At 32.6% G+C, this 25014-nt stretch overlaps 5 protein-coding genes across 6 annotated transcripts in view; 2 read left to right on the top strand and 3 right to left on the bottom strand.

The window, feature by feature from the left end:
• LOC125870200 (uncharacterized) overlaps positions 1-25014 on the bottom strand; it is a 390460-nt gene that overhangs the window by 244905 nt on the left and 120541 nt on the right. The window lies entirely within an intron of this gene.
• LOC125870194 (auxin-responsive protein SAUR71-like) lies at positions 2554-6553 on the top strand. Its single transcript, XM_049550555.1, has 2 exons — positions 2554-2903; positions 6273-6553. Exons 1-2 carry the CDS (start codon positions 2624-2626, stop codon positions 6368-6370), a joined length of 378 nt encoding a protein of 125 aa, XP_049406512.1. The 5' UTR covers positions 2554-2623; the 3' UTR covers positions 6371-6553.
• Positions 11054-15185, bottom strand: LOC125870199 (uncharacterized). Its single transcript, XM_049550562.1, has 3 exons — positions 14969-15185; positions 11392-11470; positions 11054-11241 (listed from the first exon to the last, which is right to left on the bottom strand). The coding sequence occupies exons 1-3, from the start codon at positions 15118-15120 to the stop codon at positions 11173-11175; spliced, it is 300 nt and encodes a 99-aa protein (XP_049406519.1). The 5' UTR covers positions 15121-15185; the 3' UTR covers positions 11054-11172.
• Positions 16926-19325, top strand: LOC125870187 (transcription initiation factor TFIID subunit 8). The gene is made up of 2 exons (XM_049550541.1): positions 16926-17363; positions 17499-19325. The coding sequence occupies exon 2, from the start codon at positions 17988-17990 to the stop codon at positions 19110-19112; it is 1125 nt and encodes a 374-aa protein (XP_049406498.1). The 5' UTR covers positions 16926-17363; positions 17499-17987; the 3' UTR covers positions 19113-19325.
• LOC125870197 (membrane magnesium transporter) lies at positions 20285-24990 on the bottom strand. Its single transcript, XM_049550560.1, has 4 exons — positions 24743-24990; positions 24608-24660; positions 23900-24000; positions 20285-20701 (listed from the first exon to the last, which is right to left on the bottom strand). The coding sequence occupies exons 1-4, from the start codon at positions 24813-24815 to the stop codon at positions 20611-20613; spliced, it is 318 nt and encodes a 105-aa protein (XP_049406517.1). The 5' UTR covers positions 24816-24990; the 3' UTR covers positions 20285-20610.

Below are 25014 nucleotides of genomic sequence, written 5' to 3'. Positions count from 1 at the left end.
ATAAATATTTTCAATGATTGCGAAATAAGAACACAAAAGTTTGGAAAAGTGAACAAGGGAAAAAAGATGGACCATATGTTTGCAATAAAAGACCAAAAAGGTACCAAAGCACATGCAAAAGAGCAGGGGCGGATGTACCATTCTAGGTCAGTTGAATCCATAACTTTGATGCCAAGCATATTTAATATTTTAATTAAAATTATAATACTGTAAATAATAAACATAAATTCATAACTTATATATCTAAAATATCCAATGCTAGATTTTTTAAACGATTGAAGCTATAGATTTTTACATTCTGAATCAATCATTTTGAGATTTTTTTTGAAGGCTCAATTAATTTTCAATTTCAAAAAGAGGCTAAATAATGCTACTACTATTGACCAATTTCACAACGAAATGACTAGTGGAAACATATCATTGGTGCCAAATGATGTGAAAGAAGGATATTTTATTGTCTTTTCAGTAAATCCAGAGGAGAAATCATAGATGTTTGTAATGGAATTATATTGACTAACACATTCATCTTTTTTGAAAATATTGAAACAAGCTGGAGCTGAATATGAATTTAGACAAGAAGGTTTGTTTGAATCCTCTCTGTTGAATGTTCGAACAAAATCTAAAATTGATAGTCGGAAAGGTTAATTAAAAGGCTATATATATATATATATATATATATATATATATCAAAATGATACAATTTTACTACAACTCCCTCCGTTTCGTTTTATGTATTTTAGTTTAATCAGTTACAGTTTTTTTTTTTAAAAAAATAGAATGATTTTGGATTTAATTACTTTAAAGGACAATGGTACATATATAAAGTTGATCGTGCAATTGTCTGCTTAGTACATTTCATTTTATATAAATAAAAAATGAAGTGGAACTTTTTAAGCTTCTCTTTTTCCTTACCTTCATGTCTCAATTTATATAATATTTTTTTCTAGTCTGTCTTAAAAAGAATAATTTATTTCTAAATTTTACAATAATTAATATATTTTTTTATTTTTATTTTTAATGAGACGATTATAATTATCTAAATGTTTATGTATTTTAGACTACAAATTTCAAATATCCTTATTTTATTCTTAAATTGGGTGTCGAATCCAATGCCTTCACATAAATTGAGACAAATAAAATACTATAGAGTGGCAAACAATTTACAAGTTTTTGAGAGCAAGATATGTGACACTGAATTAAGTCCTTTTGGTGGACAGTTTATTACTAAGTTGATTCGAATATTAATCTATGGAGGTATCCTTTATTATTATTGGATAAATTTCTCCTTTGATATAGGTATTATGGATTACGATTCACGCGTGGATGTCTATAAGCATTATAGTGAAAAAACTTGAGACTTATTATATATATATACAACACTTGTATAAAAGGGCGTAGCTACACTCATGTCGGGGTGTTCAATTCGTCGAAAATTATACAGTATATACAAGTAAAATGCTAAATAAAGTGGTTAAATAACATATTCTGGATATCCTTAACAGAACAATATGATGTAGCTCAGTGATTTCAGACACCTTGAAAGAGCAAAGACATGTTTAGTGAAATTTCTGACTCCGCCACTGCGACTGATATAATCCAATAATTCATACCAAACCCACCCAAAAAGGAAAATCTAACTGGCCCTTCCTTCATATCCTTTTCTTCTCATGTGAGCAATATATGAAAGGTCATTTTATCATTAATTTGATTTGTTAATCATGTTTCTCTTAATTCTGCTTTGTTTTCTGTTCCTTCTAATCTGGCAACTACCTGTCCAGCAATTTTAAAGATATTTTTAAGAAACTTTTGGAGTTTATCAACTTAGCCTAACATTTTTATTTTTATTTTGAAAGAACATAAACCCTCTAATTACTAAACACTTTCTTTCTCAGTTAAGTGCGTGAATAAAGTCTCACGTTCATAGTTAAAAAGAAAAAAAAAACTATGCATAAAGTGTAGTAGTTAATTTGACTCAAAGCGAACTACATTACATCATATTACAAGTACCTTTGGATAGGATTCATTGAATTTCTGAGTACAGAGATTTTTCGAATAATTTAAACCTCCTTCACTTAAAAATTGTACTATATGTACAAAATCAAAATTTATATATGAGTTGACCTAACTCAATAATTTTTTTCCACCAAGTACAAAACAAGAACATGAAGTTTGGAAAAGTGCATTTGGAAAAAGATGGATCATATGATATGTTGCATCAATGACCAAAACGGTTGCAAAGCACATGCAATAGGGACCCAATATTTTATACTCCCTCCTCCTTATTTTACGTGGCACTTTTCAAATTTTGAGATTCAAACAAGTCTATCTTTGACTGTAAGCTTTTCATATATCTTTTAAACATTTTTAATTATCTATTATTGTGCCTTATAATACTTTTTACGTAGTTTACAAATATATAAAATTCATTTCAAAAAAATTGAAGATTCCATGCGCAAATTCCCGGTCAAACTTAAACTTTTTGATTCTCGAAAAACGAAAAGTTCCACATAAATTGTAACAGAGGCAGTACTATAAATCCCCTACTCAAAGTTCTACAAGAAAAACAAACCAAATCCTAAAATTTTCATTATACCATCAAACATTAATTAATTAATCTCAAATTATGGTGAAGTCCAAGATCATTGGGAAGTTATTGAAGGCTCAATATCTTCATCAATTGATTCTCAATTCCAAAAAAATGTCAAATAATAATGCTGCTACTACTACTACTAGTGATCAATTTTCCGTCGAAACGCCACGTGGCAAGACATTATTGGTGCCAAATGATGTGAAAGAAGGACATTTTGCTGTTTTTTCAGTGAATCCTGAAGAGGAACGACAAAGGTTTGTGGTGAATTTGCATTGGCTAAATCATCCATCTTTCTTGAAATTATTGAAAAAAGGTGAAGATGAATATGGTTTTAGCCAAGAGGGTGTTCTTGAATTCCCTTGTCGCGCCGAAGAATTGGAGAAGGTTCTTGCTGTTGAATGTTCGAACAAAGTCTCACGTTGCTAATCGAAAAATTTAATAAGAAGCTATACATATATAAGATGTAATTAAAGTCTTTTGAGAAAAAAAATATATGTATTTACTTATACTAGTGCTTTTGTAGTTTAACTAAGTTATCAACAAGATGCTATAAATATATCTAAGTGATGCAATAGTATTGCTCCCTTCGTTTCATTTTATGTGTTTTAATTTGACCAATTACAAAGTTTTTTTAAAAAAAAGTACTTTTGAATTTTATGGCTTTTAATGATATATGTATGATGTATGTAAAATAATCTACAAACGTTAATTGTTGTTATTGATCAATTAGACTTAATTATTTTGTGGACAATGTTATATCCATATGATGTTAATCATGGAACTGTCTGTTTAGTACCTTTCATCTTATATGTTAAATAAAATAAAGTGATTTTTTTTGTCTTAATTTATATGACATCATTTTTATTCTGTCTTAGAAAGAATAATACCTACATTTAGTAATAATATATGTTTAACCTTGTTATTTTGTCCTTAACAAAATAATTTATAATTACACAGATATTCATAGCTTATATTAGATCACAAATTTCTAAAAAAATTATTTTATTTTTAAATTTCATGTTCAGTCAAACAATGACAAATGACTTAGGTAAATACAGAAGCAATTTGCAAGTTTTTGAGAGCAAGGAGTGTGACACTGAGTTAAGCCCTTTTGAAGTTTTCGCTATATTCACCAAGGATTATTTTTGACAGACTACTTATTACTAGGTTCTACGCAATAATCACATGTATTACTTATATAATGCTTAAATTACAACTCAAATATGTATTATCAAGACGTTCAAAATATAAGGTGAAAGAATAATCACCAATTGATTTGGTGGGATGAATGTAATTCCTCGATCATTGACCATAAATATCTAGTTGCAACTCTAAATTTTTTTAAAAAAAATTCTTAATAGAAATAAGACCTCTCTTCCTTCAAATGGATCCTATGAAGTGCAAGACTAAATTAATCGATTTAGCGTATGTTAAACAAACAAACAAAAGCATAAATGTTAATTGTAGAAATAAAGAAAAATGCAAAGAGATGTATCTTTCCAAGTTCCATCATATATATTAATAGAAAAATGCATAAGTACCCTCCAACCTATGCCCGAAATTCCAGAGACACATTTATATTATACTAAGGTCCTATTACCCTCTGAACTTATTTTATAAATAATTTTCTACCCCTTTTCAGCCTACGTGGAACTATCCTTGAAAAAATTGTCAACACGCGCTGGGCCCACAAGATAGTGTCACGTAGGCCGAAAAGAGATATAAAATTATTTATAAAATAAGTTCGGGAGGATAATAGGACCGTTGTATAGTATAAGTGTGTCTCTTAACAGAAATATATCTTGACCAATTGTAGTAATTTTCTAGAGTTATTCTCTCGAACTAAATCTAAGATAATCTCTTATGAACTTAGAAGTGATCGATGACGTTACATTGTTCATAATAATGTCTAATACATTTCTTAAACGCTTAAAACTCATAATAAACTAAAAAAACATCCAATATAACGATGTAACAACACATTTATACATAAGATATGAGGCGATAACGTAATATAAACATATACTTTTAGCCAAATTGCATGTATTTAGATTGAAACAAGTTATTAATTGCATTTGAGATATTTGTGAATTACAAAAAGGACCCCATTCAAAGGATGAAAGGGATTTATCAAGCTAAGTAATATCAATATCAATATAAGAAAAAAAGAAAACGTAGATAACTAGAAGAGAAGGTCCCTCCCTTTTTCTCTGTCTTCATCTTCATAACTACTTAATTCCTACGTATAATAAACTTATTTCATTTACGCTATCGCGATTATCATCATTTCTAATTTTCACTAGCTCCGTGATATCTCATTCAAACTTATATCATATTTTTTTTCGATAAAACTTCAAATGTTGTATGTACATTTCGCCTAATGTATATACTATCATGTCGGTTAACTCACAAATTATTCTATCAAATTGATATGACTTTATATCACGTTAACATGAAAAACACATGAACGTGGTCTTATAAGTTATATCTAAAGGACAAAAAGGTTTACTTGCCTAATATAGTAAATAAACAAAGTATGTGGGACTTAAAAGCAAAAACTAAAGGACCCCAATAACAAGATCGATCGTACATATATAAGAAAAAGAATAGAAGGTAAGGATGTCAAATGAGCGAGTTGGATTAAGTAAATAAAAAGATAGTTAATAATTCATTTAAAAGTTACTTAGGTTGATATGATTAGGCTAAAATGATTATATGAGGTGAATTTGCAAGTCAATTAACTATGATTATGCTCTAAATTCTAATTAAGAGTCTACATAAACACATGTCATGCCTTTATTAATTAATATGATGTAAATATTTTGTATGAATAAATTTTTACCCTGGTACAACCAACCCCTAATGGAGAAACTTCCATAGTCATACATATTGTACGATACGAAATGAGTTTAAGTTTGTAAAGTCTTCATATTGCATCCCTTCCTTTTTCTAAAAAACAAAACAAAACTGAAGATATATCTTCTGTTATAACAAATAAAAATAACCTCAGGTAAAAACTATTTATATTAACGATACATATTACTTAAACTCGTACGAAATAAGGTACCCAAAGTTCCTTTTTTATTGAAACAAGAAAAAAAAAAAGGTGCATTGGGTAGCAAACAAAAGGACAAGCCATAAATATCTAATAGGAAAAAGTGCATTGAGAAAAAGATGGATCATATATTGCAATAAATGACCAAAATAGTTGCAATATATGACCAAATAGCTGGTTGCAAATTTAGGCACATTTTATGGGGACCCAACACTAAACTCATCACCTAAGAAATTGTCTTAATTATAAACCTTCACCATATTCTATATAAATCCCCTTCAAAAACTCCATAAAAAAACACAACAAAATTCAATATACTCCATATATACAACAAATATACACAAAATATGGTTAAGTCCAAGATCATTGGGAAGTTATTGAAGGCTCAATATCTTCATCAATTGATTCTCAAATCCAAAAAGAGGTCAAATAATAATGCTACTACTAGCAGTTCTACTGATCAATTCCACGACGAAACGCCACGTGGAGAGACGTTATTGGTGCCGAATGACGTAAAAGAAGGACATTTTGTTGTTCTTTCAGTAAATCCTGAAGAGGAACCACAAAGGTTTGTGGTGGAATTGCATTGGCTAAATCATCCATCATTTTTGAAATTATTAAAACAAGCTGAAGATGAATATGGATTTAAACAACAAGGTGTTCTTGAATTTCCTTGTCGTGCCGAGGAATTACACAAGGTTCTTGCTACTGGATGTTCGAACTAAAGTCTCACGTTAGTAGATGAAAAGATATTTAAGAATCTACATATATGCTAGGCCTTGTGCTCAACTATTAATAAATTTACAAACTTTGATTGTGTTATTCTTCAATTAGACTTAATTATTTTAATGACAATGTTACATCTTCTAAAGTATATGTATTAGTGTTGATCATGGAATTGTCTGCTTAGAATGAAATAGTATAGTACCTTTCATTTTATATAAATAATAATAAAATAAAGTCGTTCTATTATTATGGAAAGGTCACAACATAAAAAGCATATCATATTATACTCCCGGTGCATTTTAAATGATAATTATAAATTAATTTTTTGTTTAAATAGAAATTCGTTCGAGTTAGGTTGTGAATAAGAAATGAATTTACATTAAAACATTAATTAATGATTTCATATGAGATATTAGTTGGAAGACAAAAAATAAACATTCAAAAGACAGTAAGTGGGGAGAAAGGGAAATATCAAGTAAGTAACATCAATATCAACATAACATGCAATACAAGAAAAGGAAAACGGGATCAATATCGGGTAAACAATGAATTTGAATAAGTCAGATGACTCTGATATCATATTTAATAAAATGAACCTTGGACGCAATTCAATATCAAAAGTTAATTGATCATGAAAAGATGAAAACCATTCAAAATATATAAACATATCTTTCATCTCGTAAGAGCTCGATGTGGGTATCTGAGATGAGCATATTTTTTTTCCATTTAATTAAGTTAATATACAATGCATATGGTAATTGCAAGGTTGGATCGGTAATCTTAAAAATAAGATAAGTTACTGGTAAATAAAAATAGTTTGATTATGTATAAAAAAATTGTATCAATAGAGAGTTTAGTATATTTTATACAAATTGTGTTTGGAAAACACTTTGAGCAAGCCTCTTTTTTGTAATCATTTTTTCTATTATAACTATTAACCTTTCCTTAATTAGAATGGACAAATGACGAATAACAATCTATAGTAATACAATTGTTTGTGATTGTCTAATTGTATTATTAATACATATTTATTAACACATTTTTATTTTACCTTCTTTATGGACGATGCACCATGTTATATATATTATGAGGAATGTCGAATAAATAGATCAGATTTAGACATGATTATTGTTCTATGACGATATGTACTGGACCCTGCCCCTATCCACTTCTAATGCCATAGCATGTCAGGAATAGGAAAGATATGTGTTGGACATAATCAATCCTTGATAAGAGGTTGTATTATCCGGCCTTTTGATCAATACACAATTGAGAGAGGTCTATTGCATTTTATCTCTCGTAATTTGTATCACAACACATTTTACGAAATTAAAAAATCACCATTAATTTCTTGATGTAGGTTACGCTAGAATATGTAATTNATGCATATGGTAATTGCAAGGTAGGATCGGTAATTTTAAAAATAAGATAAGTTACTGCTAAATAAAAACAGTTTGATTATGTATAAAAAAATTGTATCAATAGAGAGTTTAATATATTTTATACAAATTGTGTTGGAAAACACTTTGAGCAAGCCTCTTTTATGTAATCATTTCTGCTATTATACCTATTAACATTTCCTTAATTAGAATGGACAAATGAAGAATAACATACTATAGTAATACAATTGTTTGTGATTGTCTAATTGTATTATTAATACTAGGGGTGTATAAAATCGAATCGAAAATCGAATCAAATTGCAAATTGAGTCAAATCGAGAAAAAGAATTCGACTAATGGTTGGTTTGACTTGGTTTGGTATTGGAAAAAAAAACCCGACTATATTTGGGTTGGTTTTTTTTTAACTAAAAAAAAACAACACAACATTATATATATAATTTTAAATTTTTATTTTATACATAAAAATAGTTTCTTTGATATAGTTTTTAAATATTTCTTATACTTTATCATAGTTTTTATCTTTAATATATTATTTCAAGTTTGAAACTTAGAATTCTGAATGGTTCAATAAAGATTATAGTCCACAGATGTTGGTAATTAAAATCAAATTAATACTAATGCAAAAAGAAAATCAATTCAACACTAAGAATGACAATAATATTGAATATTTGTTCCTTGATTTTACGTTGGTTTAGACAATTCAAATACATAATCTAATTTTAATTTCCTTTAATATTTAGTCATGTAGCTAATACTTATTAAATTTATTTTAGCATGATTTTATACTTTTAAATTATGATCATTTTCATTATGACTTGTTAATTTGTAATATTTGTTTTAGGCAATTTCATTATTATTATTTTTTTGTTGGATATTTTAGTGTCATTACTCATATCATATTTTGTGTTATTTTCTTAAGAAACACCTTAAATAGTTGTATTTTGGTAGGACAAAAGAAATATTTGAAGTACAAGTAAATTATATGTTTGTATGAATACTTTACCGGAAAAAATCCGAAAAAACCCGAAGTTGAAAAAACCGAGTTTAATTGGTTTGGTTTGGTTTATAGGTTTAAAAATCCGACACAAATAGTTTGGTTTGATATTAGAAAAACCCGAACCAATCCAGCCATGTACACCCCTAATTAATACATATTTATTAACACATTTTTATTTTACCTTCTTTATGGACGATGCACCATGTTATTTATATTATGAGGAATGTCGAATAAATAGATCAGATTTAGACATGATTATTGTTCTGTGACGACACGTACTGGACCCTGCCCCTATCCACTTCTAATGCCATAGCATGTCAGGAATAGGAAAGATATGTGTTGGACATAATCAATCCTTGATAAGAGGTTGTATTATCCGGCCTTTTGATCAATACACAATTGAGAGAGGTCTATTGCATTTTATCTCTCGTAATTTGTATCACAACACATTTTACGAAATTAAAAAATCACCATTAATTTCTTGATGTAGGTTACGCTAGAATATGTAATTCTTATTTCATGATAACTCTCTTTATTATGTATTTGAATGGATTTTACATGATTTACACTCTAAGCATGAACCATAATCATAAAACAACACTTTTATCTATGACTAAAATCTAAAATGATTAAAACTATATAACCATTAGTACATTTCAACATTATCCACTTACACATACTATTAAAATAAAAAATTATCGATATTTATTGCGGTCAACAAAGCCACAATTTGACATGTCTAGAGGGAAGCAAATCAGTGTGCCCATTTTTCAGTATATGAAAGACACAATCATGAAAAGGTGTAAGAAAAGAGAATCAATAGTCAAAATACATTTAAAGTATCTTGATTATTCGGCTTTCATATTTGAACCATCATTCACCAATTATTTATCAAAACACGTCTCAACTATTCGTTGTTCCTTTTTCCGACCTAAAATATCACCATCGTTCAAATAGAAAACTCGCACATCTAAATTCTTTTAAATGTGTTTTTAACTCTTCTCTCAACAAATTTATCAGGAATTGATAACTGAAAATTAGGCTCAGACAGAATTAGACAAAGAACTAATCAACTTAAATTCCAGCAAAATTTAATCAATTTTTTAAAATATCTCCAAAGATTATTAAGAGTACATGTTGATTTAATTTTGACAATCCATGACAACTAAGAAAACTTGCAATAGTTATTAAAAAATAAATCCAAAGTTGATTAAGAGTGCATCTTGATTTTGACAATACATGACAACTAAGAGGACTTGCAATAATTGTGGAAAAAGTCATACAAGTGATTTAATTACATTAGGAATTGCAGGTGACAAAATAAATATTGAACTCTCTTAGGAACTTCATATGTTCCCTATACTAAGTTGATCATAATATTCATTTGTCCAAGATCAATTTTTTTAAACCTCCGTAGCGAAATATTATTATAGAGAACATATATAATATACTTCTTGTGTTTGATATGATTTATCTGATTTTGACTTGACACAAAAGTTAAGAAAGTAAAGAAAATCTTTGAATCTCTTGTAGTCTTAAACTAAAGGTACGTAGAATGTATCAAAATGTTTTTAAATTTTGTAGTCATAAACATGATATGTGGAAAATTGATAAGTCACATATCTACATGTTTCTTTTATAAATTACAAACTTTTAAATACACATAAAGATGGTACGGATATTTTTTTCACGCTGAGCATGAACTTTTTTTCGCAAAATTTAAAATGATGAGTATTTTTTTTACAAAATATAAACTTATGAGTCAAGTTTTACATTTAAAAGATTTTGAAGTCACAATTTGGAAACCCAAAGATCCTGTTTTTTTTTTGTGAAGAATTTGAGATTTGAAATCATGATATAAATTCCAAACCGCATGTCCAAACGCCACCAGAATTGTGTTCCTGAAGTACTTTGTAAACCAGAGGAGTTGCAGAAAAATCTGCAAAAAAGAAGACTGAAACATATTCCAATGTTGGTGCTTTGTAGTAACTATATTTCAGGACTAAATTGTAGTCTAGTTATCCACTCTTTGTAGGGTTGAAACACTATTTGAGTACCACATAACAACCGTAATTCCACAAGTGAGGTCTGAGGAGGACAATGTGTACGCAAACCTTACCCCTACCTCTCATAGAGCTAGAGGCTGGGGAGAGAATACTCTGAATTTCTGGACATGGATCGTTCGCCTCTTTTGTCATCTCAAGATCAAGTAGAACTCAAGGACACAGTAGTATGAAGTTCAAATAGGAAGACCAACAATACCATTAATTAGAGAAAACTAAGGGAAGCAATCATGCAGCACCTGGAATATCACCAAACTTTTCAGAGGCTAAAAATGTTTGAATTCATAGTATCAACAGAAATTTCAAAAGCAAACAGCAGCATGCTGATACATTGGAGAAACTTATGGAAAGTAAACAGGCCAATTGAAGTAGTACGAGTCTCGGGCATCTTTATCCATGTACTGGTTCCACTGCAACAAATGAAACTCAAATGAGAAACATAAATCCAGTAATTTCATCCTAGTTTGAAACAAAAAGCATTGGAACAAAAGCCGTCTTCCTTTTATGGCGCATAAGAGTTAACATAATCATAACATAAGAAACCTAAGAACCACGAGTACCTTAAATTCATAGTCCTCATTTTTCTTGAGAGCTTTCTTCCAGTGATATTGCTCAAAAAGCATGGCTTTGTCATGCCAGCTGCACATAACAACATACTCAATAAATCAGATACACAGCAAAAATGATTTTTTTTTAAAGGAATCTCAATCTTGCAGTAATATGGTTGTCGTTGAGACAACAATTACTACTGCCAGTACCCAACATGGCAAAATGTGATCACTTGCTGGGGCACAGACTACTGGCAATTAGCCATAGTGGAGTTCAACTGCGTCAAAACTAAAGTTTTGAAGCTATACTAGCATCCACAACTCAAGAAGCATAGCTCTAATAAGATTAAGAAGGAAAAAGTGAGCTCCCATCACAAATTAAGAATGCACGGTAGCTTTGAATGATGTTTAAGTGAAATGATCAACCGGGTTCCATTTTTAATAAAAATGCATGGATTATGCTTTAATCAATTATCACTCTTGCATTGTATTTCAGATCTCGAGAGATGAGCCTTTAAAATTGTTAGTATAAAGTGATAAACAAATAAGCATAGGAAAAGATAACAATGACCCAATTTTCTTCAGATATGACCTATCTAATCTAACTCCAAATGTGAACTTGGAAAGCAGAAGGGAGCCCATGAAAAAAGGGGGGAGAAAAGTGTAGGGGAGCCTCATATTACCTCTTACTACCCTTTTCAGTTCACTCGGACTCCCAGCAAACCACCCTCTTTGCACCAACATTTTGCAAAAAGAATATAAACTTCTGCGATCTTTTGTTTCTCCTACCCTATTTCTAAGATTTACGTGAAAGCACAAACAGATAATCTCCAGCAAGCTAAGCATTCTACAGTCATCATGCATTGAGGTTTTTCTCTCGTGAATATGGAACTGTTCTACCGGGATGTGTCTCATGGCACTAATTTGGACGTCTTGGACAAAGCAGTACTTAAGAAGTTCCCAAGATTTAAACCTCCGACAAAGTTCGGGTGAGTGTGATCTTCCTTTATTTGAGGTCTTGCAAACACTAAGACCTTTTAGGTGTCTGAGGCAATTGTCAAATATCCTCAAACTTTTTAGTTTTTGCTTTACTTAAGGTAAATCCCTGATCCATTTTTGTAATCAACAAATGATTTGTTCTTAATGAGAAACAGAAGAAAAATAGTGAGAAGGATTAGTAGTTCAACTTAGCATGAATGTACTGCTTCTTTGTTGTTCAAATGCCAACAGATGCCATTTAGCTGGAAGAGGTGGGAACTTACGGAGAACGGAACACAAAATAGAGAGATGTGTATGCATTAATTTTTAAGATACAAATTGAAAGAAAAGAATGAAAATGAAGCACAGAGACGACCTGCTAGCATGAATCAAGCGTTACTTATTCCTGAACTTCTGCAACTCAATGATCCTAATGACAATTTAATCCCTCAACATACTAGTGACACTTGTTTCAGCAATATAATCTTTGCACAAATGAAAAAAACCACAGAATGCCTACTGTCACTCTCAAACTAGTGATACTTATTACAGCAACACTATATTCTTTGAGCTGGCATTATAGTGTGCACTAACCTTCTATTGACAGTCTGCAAACTAATTTTTAGTAATATATCCAGTAAGAAGGTTTAGAAACCTAAATACGCAAAACCCTATATTCACCGATATTTCCATTTAAAAACATGTCAAATGGAAGCATCGACAATGTTCCGGACATCTCAACGGGGATGGAGAAAGGGCTAAAGTGAGCAGGCAAAACAACTTATTCAACCCCTTGATGAGAAACAGATTGACTCAATTATCCTTTTTTGATATGGACTGACCCCACATATTTTAACTCTAAACTGTAAAGAGAAACCGGCAGTGTAAATTCAACAGCCCTTAACTCAATCATAATCACATCAAGAACAGCCTTAACTTTATCATGATAACGATCAAGAACAGCTTTGAAGGTTAATTACTTGTCCACCCAAAAAGAAAAGGGAACTTGCAAGGTGAAAAAAGACCTCCCTTGGGGTTTTACAATGCCAAATGGACCTCAACTCTACTTCAATTCTTAACATCATAATTTGATAAACCACTGTATTTATCCAAGACTAGTTGTTGGTGGCTATATGAATCCTTTATGCCAGTTATGTTCTCTTCGGACTTATTTGATTCCACTTCCAAGTAATTAGTCATTTACCGCAAAGTAGAAGTTCTCTAAAACTAGAGGCAACAATACCAACTAAAAGTAGAAACGTCTTACTCATCCCCAAAGAGACGTACAAGTTCCTAACCAAACTACAAAGACTCCTAACAAGCACCATACCTACTTTAAATGCAACAAAAGTTGACCAACACCATATGTCAATACCACTCCTCGAAACTACAAGCACACTGCATAGAACAAGAATTGAGCCAAATAAAGATAACCCCTTTACCACACTCCCTCCCTTACTCTTGCTTTAATAGCTCTTTGCACCACCAAATCCAAGAGTTGATACCACTCCTCAAAACTATAAGCAGTCACGCACACTATATAGAACAAGAATTGAGCCAAATAAAGATAACCCTTTATCACACTCTCTTTCTCTTGCTTTAATAGCTCCTTGCACCACCAACACCACACGTCGATACTACTCCTCAAAACTACAGACACTATATAGAACAAAAATTTAGCTAAATAGATAAAACCCCTTTACCACACACACACTCTCTCTCTCTCTTTCACCAACATCACAAGTTGATACCACTCCTCAACTACAAGCAAACTATATTAAACAAGAATCGAGCCAAATAAAGATAACCCCTTTACCACAATCTCTCTTGCTTCGATAGCTCTTTGCACCACAAACATCATAAGTCAATACTACTCCTCTAAAACTATAAGCACACTATATAGAACAAGAATTGAGCCAAAGAAAGACAACCCCTTTACACTCTCTGTCACCTTTGTCTTGCTGTAATAGCTCTTTGCACCACCAACACCACAAGTTGATACCACTCCTCAAAACTACAAGCACACTATATAGAACCAGAATTGAGCAAATTAAAGATAACCCCTTTACCAAACACACTCTCTCTCTTTCTCTTGCTTGAATAACTCTTTGCACCACCAACACCACAAGTTGATACCACTCATCAAAACTACAAGCACAATAATAGAACATGAATAGAGCCAAATAAAGATAACCCTTTTACCACACTCTCTTGCTTTAATAGCTCTTTGCACCACCAACACCACAAGTTGAGACCACTTCTCAAAACTACAAGCACACCATATAGAATAAGACTTTAGCCAAATAAAGTTAACCCCTTTATCACATTAACAACAAATATAAAGGAAAAAAATTGTACCCAAAACTATATAGAACAACAATTGAGCCAAATAAAGACAACCCCTTTACAGCTCTCTCCCTCTCTTGCTTTAATAGCTCTTTGCACCACAAACACCATAACTCAATTCTACTCCTCAAACTTACAAACACACTACACAGAACAAGAATTTAGCCAAATAAAGATAACCCTTTTATCAAATTAACAACAAATACGAAAAACAACAAAACATTGTTGCAAAAAAGGAAATGAAAGTGAGTTTTGCAGGTTTTACTTGTATTGATTGGAAAGAGTCCACATGTAGGGATTGACCCATGTAAGAGCAGAGAAAGCAGCAGACCCGATCCATATATTCACGAATCGTTCCGGGTCGGCGTGTGGCACTCCCGGGTCACCCCTGTATGCGTTTCCAAAGTACTTCTCCATTTTCTTCTTCTTCTCAAACGTTGGAAGTTTTCTCTTTTGGCTTATCCCAATTTTTTGTGTGCCAAAGGAAGAATTATATTTATTATGTGCTCTTAACTTTTTGGAGTTTCACATTTTACCCCCTTGAACTTCTCATACTATCGGGTATCACATTGGAGTCTGTTTAAATTCAAATGTTAGTAAAATATTTTCTAATAATGACGAGAGTCTGTTTAAATTCAAATGACGGTATAATATTTTTTAATAATGACATTTTATGCATAGGGTTCGAACTTGAAACTTCACGCATGCCTTAACTAAAAGTGTCCTCGTACCTAAGGTTCGAACCAAGAACCTCACACTGGGGTAAAATACTTCTAAAAAAAGTTTTTATACCAGAATTTGAACTCGAAATCTCAAATTAAGGACGAAAGAACACTTGTCATTTTATCATAAATTTTATCAGTTAATTTTAAGAAATGTGAAAGTTTGTTACTAATGTTCTATTTATGCTTCTTGTTAAATATTAACCAATAGCCAGTCATGTTACATTGAGTTAATGGTAAAAAAATATATATCTAAATTTTTTTTTGTGAGAATCATATTTTAACTGTCTATTATTCTTTTTACCTATTTAAATTATTCTTTTTTCGCGAATTTTATGCCTCAATTATGAAATTTACTTTGTAATAAAGCATATCTCGATGTTGGGTTGGTTTACAAACTCTTGTTGTCTATTGAGAATAAATGTTTGGCCAACTCAATATTAAAATATGTTTTAATATAAAAATAGTGATAGTTTAAGTAAATAAAGAGAATAATGAACCGTTTAAAATATGAAACTAATTAGGAAAAAACTAATTGTTTATATGTGTTTTTGGATTATTAATTATATATTTTGCATTAAAAGAAAAAATGATATACAGAAGGAACTTAATTGGCTGTAATGAAAGAAAAAACATCAATATAAAGTTTTGTAAATATAGAATAGTTACAAATCAACTACTTGAATTATGTATAAAGTTCACACATTCATATATGTAACCCTATATGTAATGTAAAATATTTCCTCTTAAATTTGTAGTTTTGTAATCTCTATTTCTATTTATATTTAATGATGTTTACAACTTTTTCCTTAACATGGCAAAATAAATCACTCAAGAATGTTGAAGTAAATGGATGATAAAAATTTTACTTGATATTTCTTTGTAAGAAAATGCATTTGGATGTTAAATTTGCCTTAAACTAAGTTATGTTTTTTGAACTTAAAAAGCTTTTAGTAATAATAATATATTTAGTGTAATTTCACAAGTAATATTGAAAGACAATGACGTGTACACAATCTTGTTCTATTTTATGAAGGTAGAGATTCTTTTTGCTAAACTTTCGGCTCATGATCAATTAAAACATAATAAAATCAAATATGAAAAATAAATATATTAATAAATAACATGCTAAAAACACATGTGAAAAGAACAGAAATAACAAATATTATGGTAATCAAAACAACATATAATAATAAATTCGAACAATAGATAACAGAAATGTAATAACAACAATATTGATAAAAGGAAACTAGATAATGTTCTAACTACCAACTAATTTTTTACAATAATGCTCAACCTTCATGTCCTCCTATTAGAGTCATGTCATCGATCTGAAGATAAATCATGTCTTGTCTAATTACTTATTTAAACAGACTTTCAAAGATATTTTCAAGAAAAAAATAAATAAAAGTTATATGGGTCAATTGTGAGTTTTCTAAACTACATGGGCTTATATGCTATTATTAGAATATAATTTTTTCTATAAAAAAAAGGTCCCGCTCCAGTATTCGATCCTCCACTCTCTCGATCTAAAAATCCCTTTCTTGGTGTTTACCGTTTAGGGTTTATCAAAAAATCCTCCATAAACCCTTCTAAGCTCTCTCAATTTTGAAGCAATTTCAATTTACAAATCAAGAAATCGGTACCCCAAGTTGAATTAGTCTCAAAAATCAGCTGTAAGTACTCATTTTCATACATTTTGGTTGTATATTTGGGGCATTTGGTGTTGTAGTTTTTCTTGTTAATGTAGCCTAATAGTTAAGGTTTTATGAATTATCAAGTGGGGTTGAGGAATCTTGAGGTGGGTTCTTGGTTTTGTTGAAGAATTTGGTTGAGTTTTGGGTTCTGGGGTTCGCATTTTACATCACAAAGTTGTGATTTTTGTTTTCTTTTTGGGAAGAGACATGAGTTTACAAAGTGGGGTGGAGGAATATTGATGTTTGTATTTGATTTTGTTGAGGAATTTGGATGAGTTTTGGGTTCTGGGGTTCACATTCTGTGTCACAAAGTTGTGATTTTTGTTTTGTTTTGGGAAAATACAGAGTTTACCAAGTGTGGTGGAGGAATATTGAGGTTTGTATTTGATTTTGTTGAAGATTTTGGTTGAGTTTGGGTTCTGGGGTTTGCATTTTACATCGCCCAAGTTGTGATTTTTTTTTTGTTTCTGGGAAAAGATACGAGTTTACCAAGTGGGGTGGATGAATATTGAGGTTTCTATTTGATTTTGTTGAAAATTTTGGTTGAGTTTTGGGTTCTGGGGTTGTCATTTTACATCACCAAGTTGTGATTTTTTTAACATTTTGGGAGAAGCCAAGAGTTTAGTAATTCATGTCTACTTGTATTTTGGGCAATTGGGCTGTGGTTATACTCCTTAATGCAGCTTAAATGCATAGGGTCTTCATGAATTGCAAATGAGTGTTGGGATCTTGAACTGCATATTTGAGTTGTGGAGTTTTTTGTAATGTTACCAAGTTGTGAACTTTTCCTGTTAAAGGCACAAGTTTGAGCTGAGTGGTGAGGTTTTTGAGTAGAAGAAGCTGTAAATCTTTTAGGAATTTGAATATGATCATTGGAGGTAATGCCGAGGATAAAAGGGAGAAAGAGAGTACTGTTGATAATACTAGGGAAGAAAGAGCTGGTACAGACGATTTTGGGCGAGCAATATCGAGGACCGCAGTGGCACAGATATGTGAAAGTATTGGGTTTGAGATCTTCAATGAATCTGCTCTTGAATCACTTGCAGACATTGCAATTAAGTATATACTTGACCTAGGGAAGACTGCTAGTAGTAGTGCTAATTTAGCTGGAAGAACACAGTGCAATGTGTTTGATATTATTCATGGATTAGAGGATATGTGTGCCTCCACTGGTTTTCTGCGAGCATCGGAAGTGAACCGCTGTGGGTTAAGTTCTGGTATTGTTAGCGAGATGGTTGAGTATGTGGAATCTGCTGAAGAGATACCATTTTCTCAACCTCTTCCACATTTTCCTGTGGTAAAACATCCCAATTTGATACCCAGTTTTTTACAAATTGGTGAAACACCGCCATATAAGCACATACCTCCATGGTTGCCTGCATTTCCTGATCCACATACTTATGTACGGACCCCCACATGGAATGAGAGGGCATCGGATCCTCGAGCTGATAAAATTGAATTAGCAAGACAGCGAAGGAAGGCAGAAAGATCTTTATTAAATTTACAACAGCGATTGGTGTGCAATGGTTCAGCAGTGGCATCAACTTCTAGGCAGCCAGATGATGTTGGTATCACTTCAAGTGCTAGTAAAAGTGAAAACCCATTTCTTGCAAAACCTTTTCAAGCTGGTGAGAAAGATGTGGACCCAGTGGCTCTTCCAACTAAACTTTCTAGTGAGGTAGATGATAAAAATCATGTTTCTTTGCTGGAGACGTTCTCCCCAGCAATTCAGGCAATGAAGGATGGGCTTTCTGAAACAGTGAATGGTACAGAGAAAACACTTCCGGACAAGAGGCCTGCTGTCTGTTTAGAGTTTAGACCTGGAAAGAAGGCCTTAGGTGATTCTTTGGATCTAAGGCTTTGGAAAAAGGGTTCTGGGAGAAACGCTTCCTTGTTCCGGCGGGATGAAGATAGAGATGACAAGAAGAGGAGAGCTGAGTTAATACTGAGACAATCTAGGGAAAATCAGCAGGAGTTAACCCAGTTGTAAATTAGTTGGTTAGCTTGATGGGGTAGTTCTGTACCCTTTTCAAAACAGCAGCAATTGATTAGGTTTAGATAAAAGTCAAGTCATACTGTAATTCTTCTGTGGATGTCACAGAGTCTGTTTGGATGTCGAGCTGTAGTAACGTAGAGCATTTTTTTGAGGTTAGTCATTGTTCATTCTCCAATGAATCTATTTCAGTGAGAATCTTTTTCCTTTTGCAAATGAAGTTTCTCCTTCTGCTCACTCCCCTGAAAAGAGTAGGAACACAAGTTTTTGAATAGCGGTGGTGTTGATCATGCATGTATTTGCTTTGATGGCTGTGAATTTTTCATTGTTCAGTCTTTAATGCAGAAGTTTGGAAGTGGAGTTGATGGATGAAGCATGACAATTGATGAGAAATGTCAATCCTATTTGCTTTGTTTTCTCTTAACTAGATAAAGGACTAAATTTATTGGCCCCCTTCACATTTTTTTTTTCTTCATTTCATACAAATTGGTAGTTGTTATTTGTGAGTGTGGTAACTCAGGGACTAACAGTAGACTCAAGCTATATGAGTATCTTACATGGCTAGTAAACAAGCCACAGCCTAACTATTATGTTCAAATCTTGGCAGCAACGATAATGCAACTGCATTTACCACTCTTATGCTTTTGGTTGATATTCCTTCACATTTTTAATTGAAGATGTAACTAGAAAATGTGTAAAGGATGTTCTATGTTTTAACGTTTTGTTGTCAACTTGCTATCAATGTCTTGCTGCCTTATTGTTCAGACTAGTAGTTTTTGGAGTTCTCTTAGAACCTTGTGGTGTTTTAACTTGTTTCACTCATAGGTAAAATGTATGTTATAAGGTTATTCATGAAACTCAAGGAATTTATTTTATCCGTAGGATCTTGAAATATGTATTCAGCAGTAATGCCAGTTTTCTAATGGATAATAGACCATGCTGGTTATACACGAAAAAAATCAGATTATATGGATTGTTTTTATACGAAAAAACAGATTATTTCCTTCATTCAACCAAAATAAGGCACAAATTTGAAATTATGAACAATGGATGCCATACATATCTAGCGTAGACACACCACCCTCCTCAAATCCCACTTGCAGGGTCATACATGTCCTGCATTAGAGATGTCTAAACAGAAATTTCACAGCTGCACTGCAAAAAAATCGTTTTCAAACAACAGGTTCATGTTTGCATAGATAGAGAATAAATGCTAATAGACACTATGGGATATGTTCTGAAAATTCGAGTCTTAACATACAAAACTAAAATTTAAGCAAGCAAAAATGAAAATGTGCAAACTGAGTGTCTTTTTTTTCCGTCTGCTCTCTAACAATTAACATTCCACAGGTCGACTAGTGCTGCTCAAGTAATTGAATTAGTGTAATAGAAAAACTGTCTAAAACAATCCTCTCCAAGAACAGTCGCGAAAGATGGGGCTGGTCTGGAGGGTGGCAGTTTGTTGAGCTCATGAATGCTGAATTAATCCAGACCATTACTTCAACTTCAACTCGGTTTCCAGAGGAAATATTTTCCCACGGTGATTAAAGATCATAAAATCCAGATTGGCAGGCAAAGCGACCACCCTGCATTGTAGAGATATGTAAGATACCCAAAAAAGGACATTGCATATACATTAAGAGCAAGTGAACTGACTTCTGCTACCAATTCTCACTTGGCTATACATGAAGTTAAAACACCAGAACAATGAATGCGCTTTCACACAATTCTTTAAATGAGCTTTAGCAACAAAAAATACAACAGAAAGCAGGAGTACTTGCTTGCCAGGGACCTATCAACTTAACTATCACTTTTCTACTTCAGTAAATGCCCTAAAAGATACCCATAATCTAGACTGTTGCCTAGAATTTGAAGGACGGTGATGCAACTCTCAAATCAGGTGAAACAAGGAAAATATGCACATAAAAGCTTTCACTGAAGTTGTTATTCAGCACTCCAGTAAAATAATATTATAGATGCCCTACAACCACAAAGACATTGCACAAATGGTACCCATCACCTAGAGCCAACCCCACGATTCCAATTTCAAATACCAAGGTGACCAGACATTCCTCTGCCTCTCTCCACTCTACTTTTCTTCCCTTTCAGCTACTGCAGAGAGCAAAATTATCTCCAAATCATGTAATGGTTTATCCCCATTATAGGGTCTTAGGAGGTAGGAAATAGGTATAGTGTCAAATATAAGTCATAACAGAACTCCTTTTCACAATCTACCATTGTTTCTTTGGCGGCAAATCAAGGTTTACTTTAGCAAAATAGTGAAACAAAACCATTACCTCCATTTCTCAAAATTTAACCAATTCAGCCATTTCGTCCACTACTAGCTTCTGCATTGAGGGATTGCTAGCAATGAAATACTTGGACGTTATCATCCCAAAATACCAAGTTAATATCGAACTATATTTTCTAACTTAGTGAATACCTTAAATAGGAGGAGCGTAAATATCATGTGTCTGGTATCCACAAGAGACTAGGTAAATAAATAAAAAAATCCTAAATAAAAAAGAAAATACATGTCTTTCTAATGAGATGTGATCTGTCGAGGGTTAGCTGAACTAAGCTAAGTGGACAGGGGAAAAGGTTGAGGGATCAATAGCAGAAGTCATAATTTGCGGTATTCCTAGGTAGATATAAGTAGGAATGGGAAAAACACATTGAGAAACTATGATTCAAAAAATAAAGTTTGTAGACATAGAGTAAAGTAATGGTAGGTTAATCAAATTAAAACTAGTGTGGTAAAGTAAAGAATCAACATCACTAGTCTTTAGTGTCTATATTCAAAACTGAAACCAAATTTTCTATACTTAGAAAACTGGATTAAAAGGAGACAAATACTAAATTTTGTAAAGATATAGGTATGCCCAAGGATAAAAAATGATTTATTAGGGGAAATCTGATAGGAGAGATCATGGTGTTGACTGTTGACAGAGTAATGGAGATATGGTTGCAGTAACAAAGAGTTACCCGGTATCTGTCTGTGGGAGGAAGGTACTCTGTGGAACAATTAAGATGCGTGTAAACCAGTGTTATCAAAGGCGAAAAGCGCAAAAAAGCTCTAAGGTTTGTGGGGGCATTAACTGCAAAGCGCAAATAAAGCGTGGACTTTAATGAAAAAAAGTGTAAAGGGAGAAAAGAATACAAATACACATGTTTATTCCAAGACTAATAATTATAAACATGAATGACAAATATATGACCAAAAAGATTGAAATTTTTTTTATGATAAAGTGAAATATCAATTATTTAGTTTCAATTCTTCATAAGAGGCTCATTGGCAAGGAAATGTTTGCCTTAGAACCTTGATGACGACACTAAAGCGCACATAAAGCGAGGCGAAGCCCTCAACATGTTTTGAGCCTTGCTTCAGGGATTAAGTGCGCTTAAAGCGCACCTTTGATAACACTGGCGTAAACTCGCCCGGGCACCATAATTATATGAACAAAAAAATTGATGTGGTACTAGAAATGAAAATGTTATTTACAGGTTTCCCTAACTTATGTTTAGTTTTAGTTAACACTTGCACCTGGAGGGACGAAGGTTGGTCAACAACCAACTAAACTTATACTTCTTCTCTGAACAAAAAGGGGAACTGCACTTGATAACATTTAAAAGTAAGTAAAGTCAAATAGACTTCATTTCTACTAAAAGAAAATGCGCAGGCCACCGGGAGAAACCACCCAAAATAGACGGGTGACGCTAGATGTGAAGCGGCAGGCACGACAAAAGAAGAAGAGCTGCAAGCACAACGATTCTGTGGTGGATACTAAACAGTCAAACCAAAGCACATTTAAAGACAAGTACTTAAAGAAGGGAGCATCGGAGTTAGAAGCTAACACAGTTATCCAGTGGAAGAAAATGAGAAGTTGCATTGGAATGTAGCATCTAGCTATATCTAAAAGTCTAAGACATTAAGCACAGTAATTCTGACACAGGAATGGTGCAGGGCAAGGCTATGTAATAAAATGGAAATTATTAACACCAGAGAAGTCAAGGAGAACTTTAAAGATTCACATCCATGACCAAAAGAAACATTAGCACACTCTAAGCATTGTGTCCATTGAAGTTAAGGTATCCTTGTAAAGGATTGGAAGTGCCTTAAAGAAGTCGGAATGGTATAACTCACCAAGCTATGAAATTTTGTTTGCAGTAGCACAACAATAACAAAGAAAAACGCGAATTGAGTAGAGAAAGAGTTTCTTAGTTCTGATACATAAAAATGAAAGTGATATTCAACGTTGTCTGAACTTCGAGAAAAGAATTATAAAGTAGACATTTAGGGATATTACAAGCGTGACAGAGAACATGTTAGACTACAAAGGAGGCAATATGCAAGAAAAGTGATGGAAATTTATAGAGGTTATATTTTTTCTAAAACAAAAAAAAAATTGGAAGAGAAGGGGGATTTCCACATGATAGTCATTGGCCTAGCACTACCTCTAAACTTGCCGAGGGGCACTTCGTCCACGAGGTAAGCCCTAGTTGTTCATTAACTTAGAGAAAGAAACTGATATAGTGCCAGAAGAAGTCCTTTGTGAGTGCTTAAGAAGAACAAAATACATATAACAGTATAACGCATGGAGGATATGAGCAAGGGAACATTGACCACCGTGAGATAGTGAGAATAGATCTTCCCATAACTGTGGATTTACACCAACAATCTATATTCCTACAAGTCCCTAGAAATCCAAAATTTTCTATTACTGCAAAACAAAGAAAAAACAATAAAAATCAAGAACCCCAACTAAAAAGAATGAATTAAGTACCTGTTTTCCTCAGATTGAGGATGGATTGACTTGAAATTTCCAGGGGCAGCCATTGCAGCCCACAAGCATAACACTAAACTAACTATCAATTCGATAACAACCTGCACATTACCCAATACTTTAGATCAATCATTACCACATCACTACAACAACATACCCACTATAATCCCACAAGTGGGGCCAAGGAAGGGTGATGTGTACACAACCTTACCCCTACACTATGAAGGTAGAGAGGTTGTTTTCAATACACCTTCGGCTCAAGCAATCATATCAAAAATCAAACATGTAAAGAAAATACAGTAGCGAAAACGCCATGTTGAAAATAATTAAGAAGAGAACAAGTAGCGACAACAAACAACACGATTGAACAACAAAACAATTAAAAAGAGAATAATCATTACCACATCACAAAAACAACAACATACCCAGCATAATCCTACAAGTGGGGTCAGGGAAGGTAGACAGACTATATCCGATAAACCTTAAGCTCGAGCAAACATATCCAAAATAAAGTATGTAAAGTAAATACAATAATAGCAGCAGCAAATAACACAATTGAACAACAAACATTTACTTCTTGATTGAACAACAAACAATTAAGAAGAGATCAATCACTACCACATCACATACATATAAAAAAATTCAACTTCTTATCAACTCTAATAACTCAGCAGATTCAACAAAAAAGGTGAAAAATTGAAAATTTACATCAATGGGTGGTCCAGAAAACTCCTCCTCAGTAATCTTAAGCAAAGCCCTATCTGAAATTGAACAAAAAAAATATTTCTTCAAACTGATGCAGCAAAAAAAGGTAAAAAGGGAATAAAAACCTAAGGGGATTACATTGGATTGTGGAATAGGTAGCATGAGATAGAATAAGAACGCCGATGACGCCAACGAGGAAACCGGCACCCATCTTGGTCGGAGAATAGATCGGCGGCCGGCGAAGAAGACTTTTGACGGCGGAGATCAAGTAAAAGTGAGCTAAATCTGCTTTAGCTGGTTGTACTTTGCAGATTTAGCAGCGTAGATCCGTATTTCTATTCGGGTCGGGTACTTACCCGACGTTATATTTAGTCCAAAGATTTCGAGATTCAATTTCTTTCTTTTGTTTG

Source organism: Solanum stenotomum, chromosome 7 (genome assembly GCF_019186545.1).
Source record: "Solanum stenotomum isolate F172 chromosome 7, ASM1918654v1, whole genome shotgun sequence".
Lineage (NCBI taxonomy): Eukaryota > Viridiplantae > Streptophyta > Magnoliopsida > Solanales > Solanaceae > Solanum > Solanum stenotomum.
Note: the sequence above shows the minus strand (reverse complement) of the source record. Positions and strands in the feature narration are given on the sequence as shown.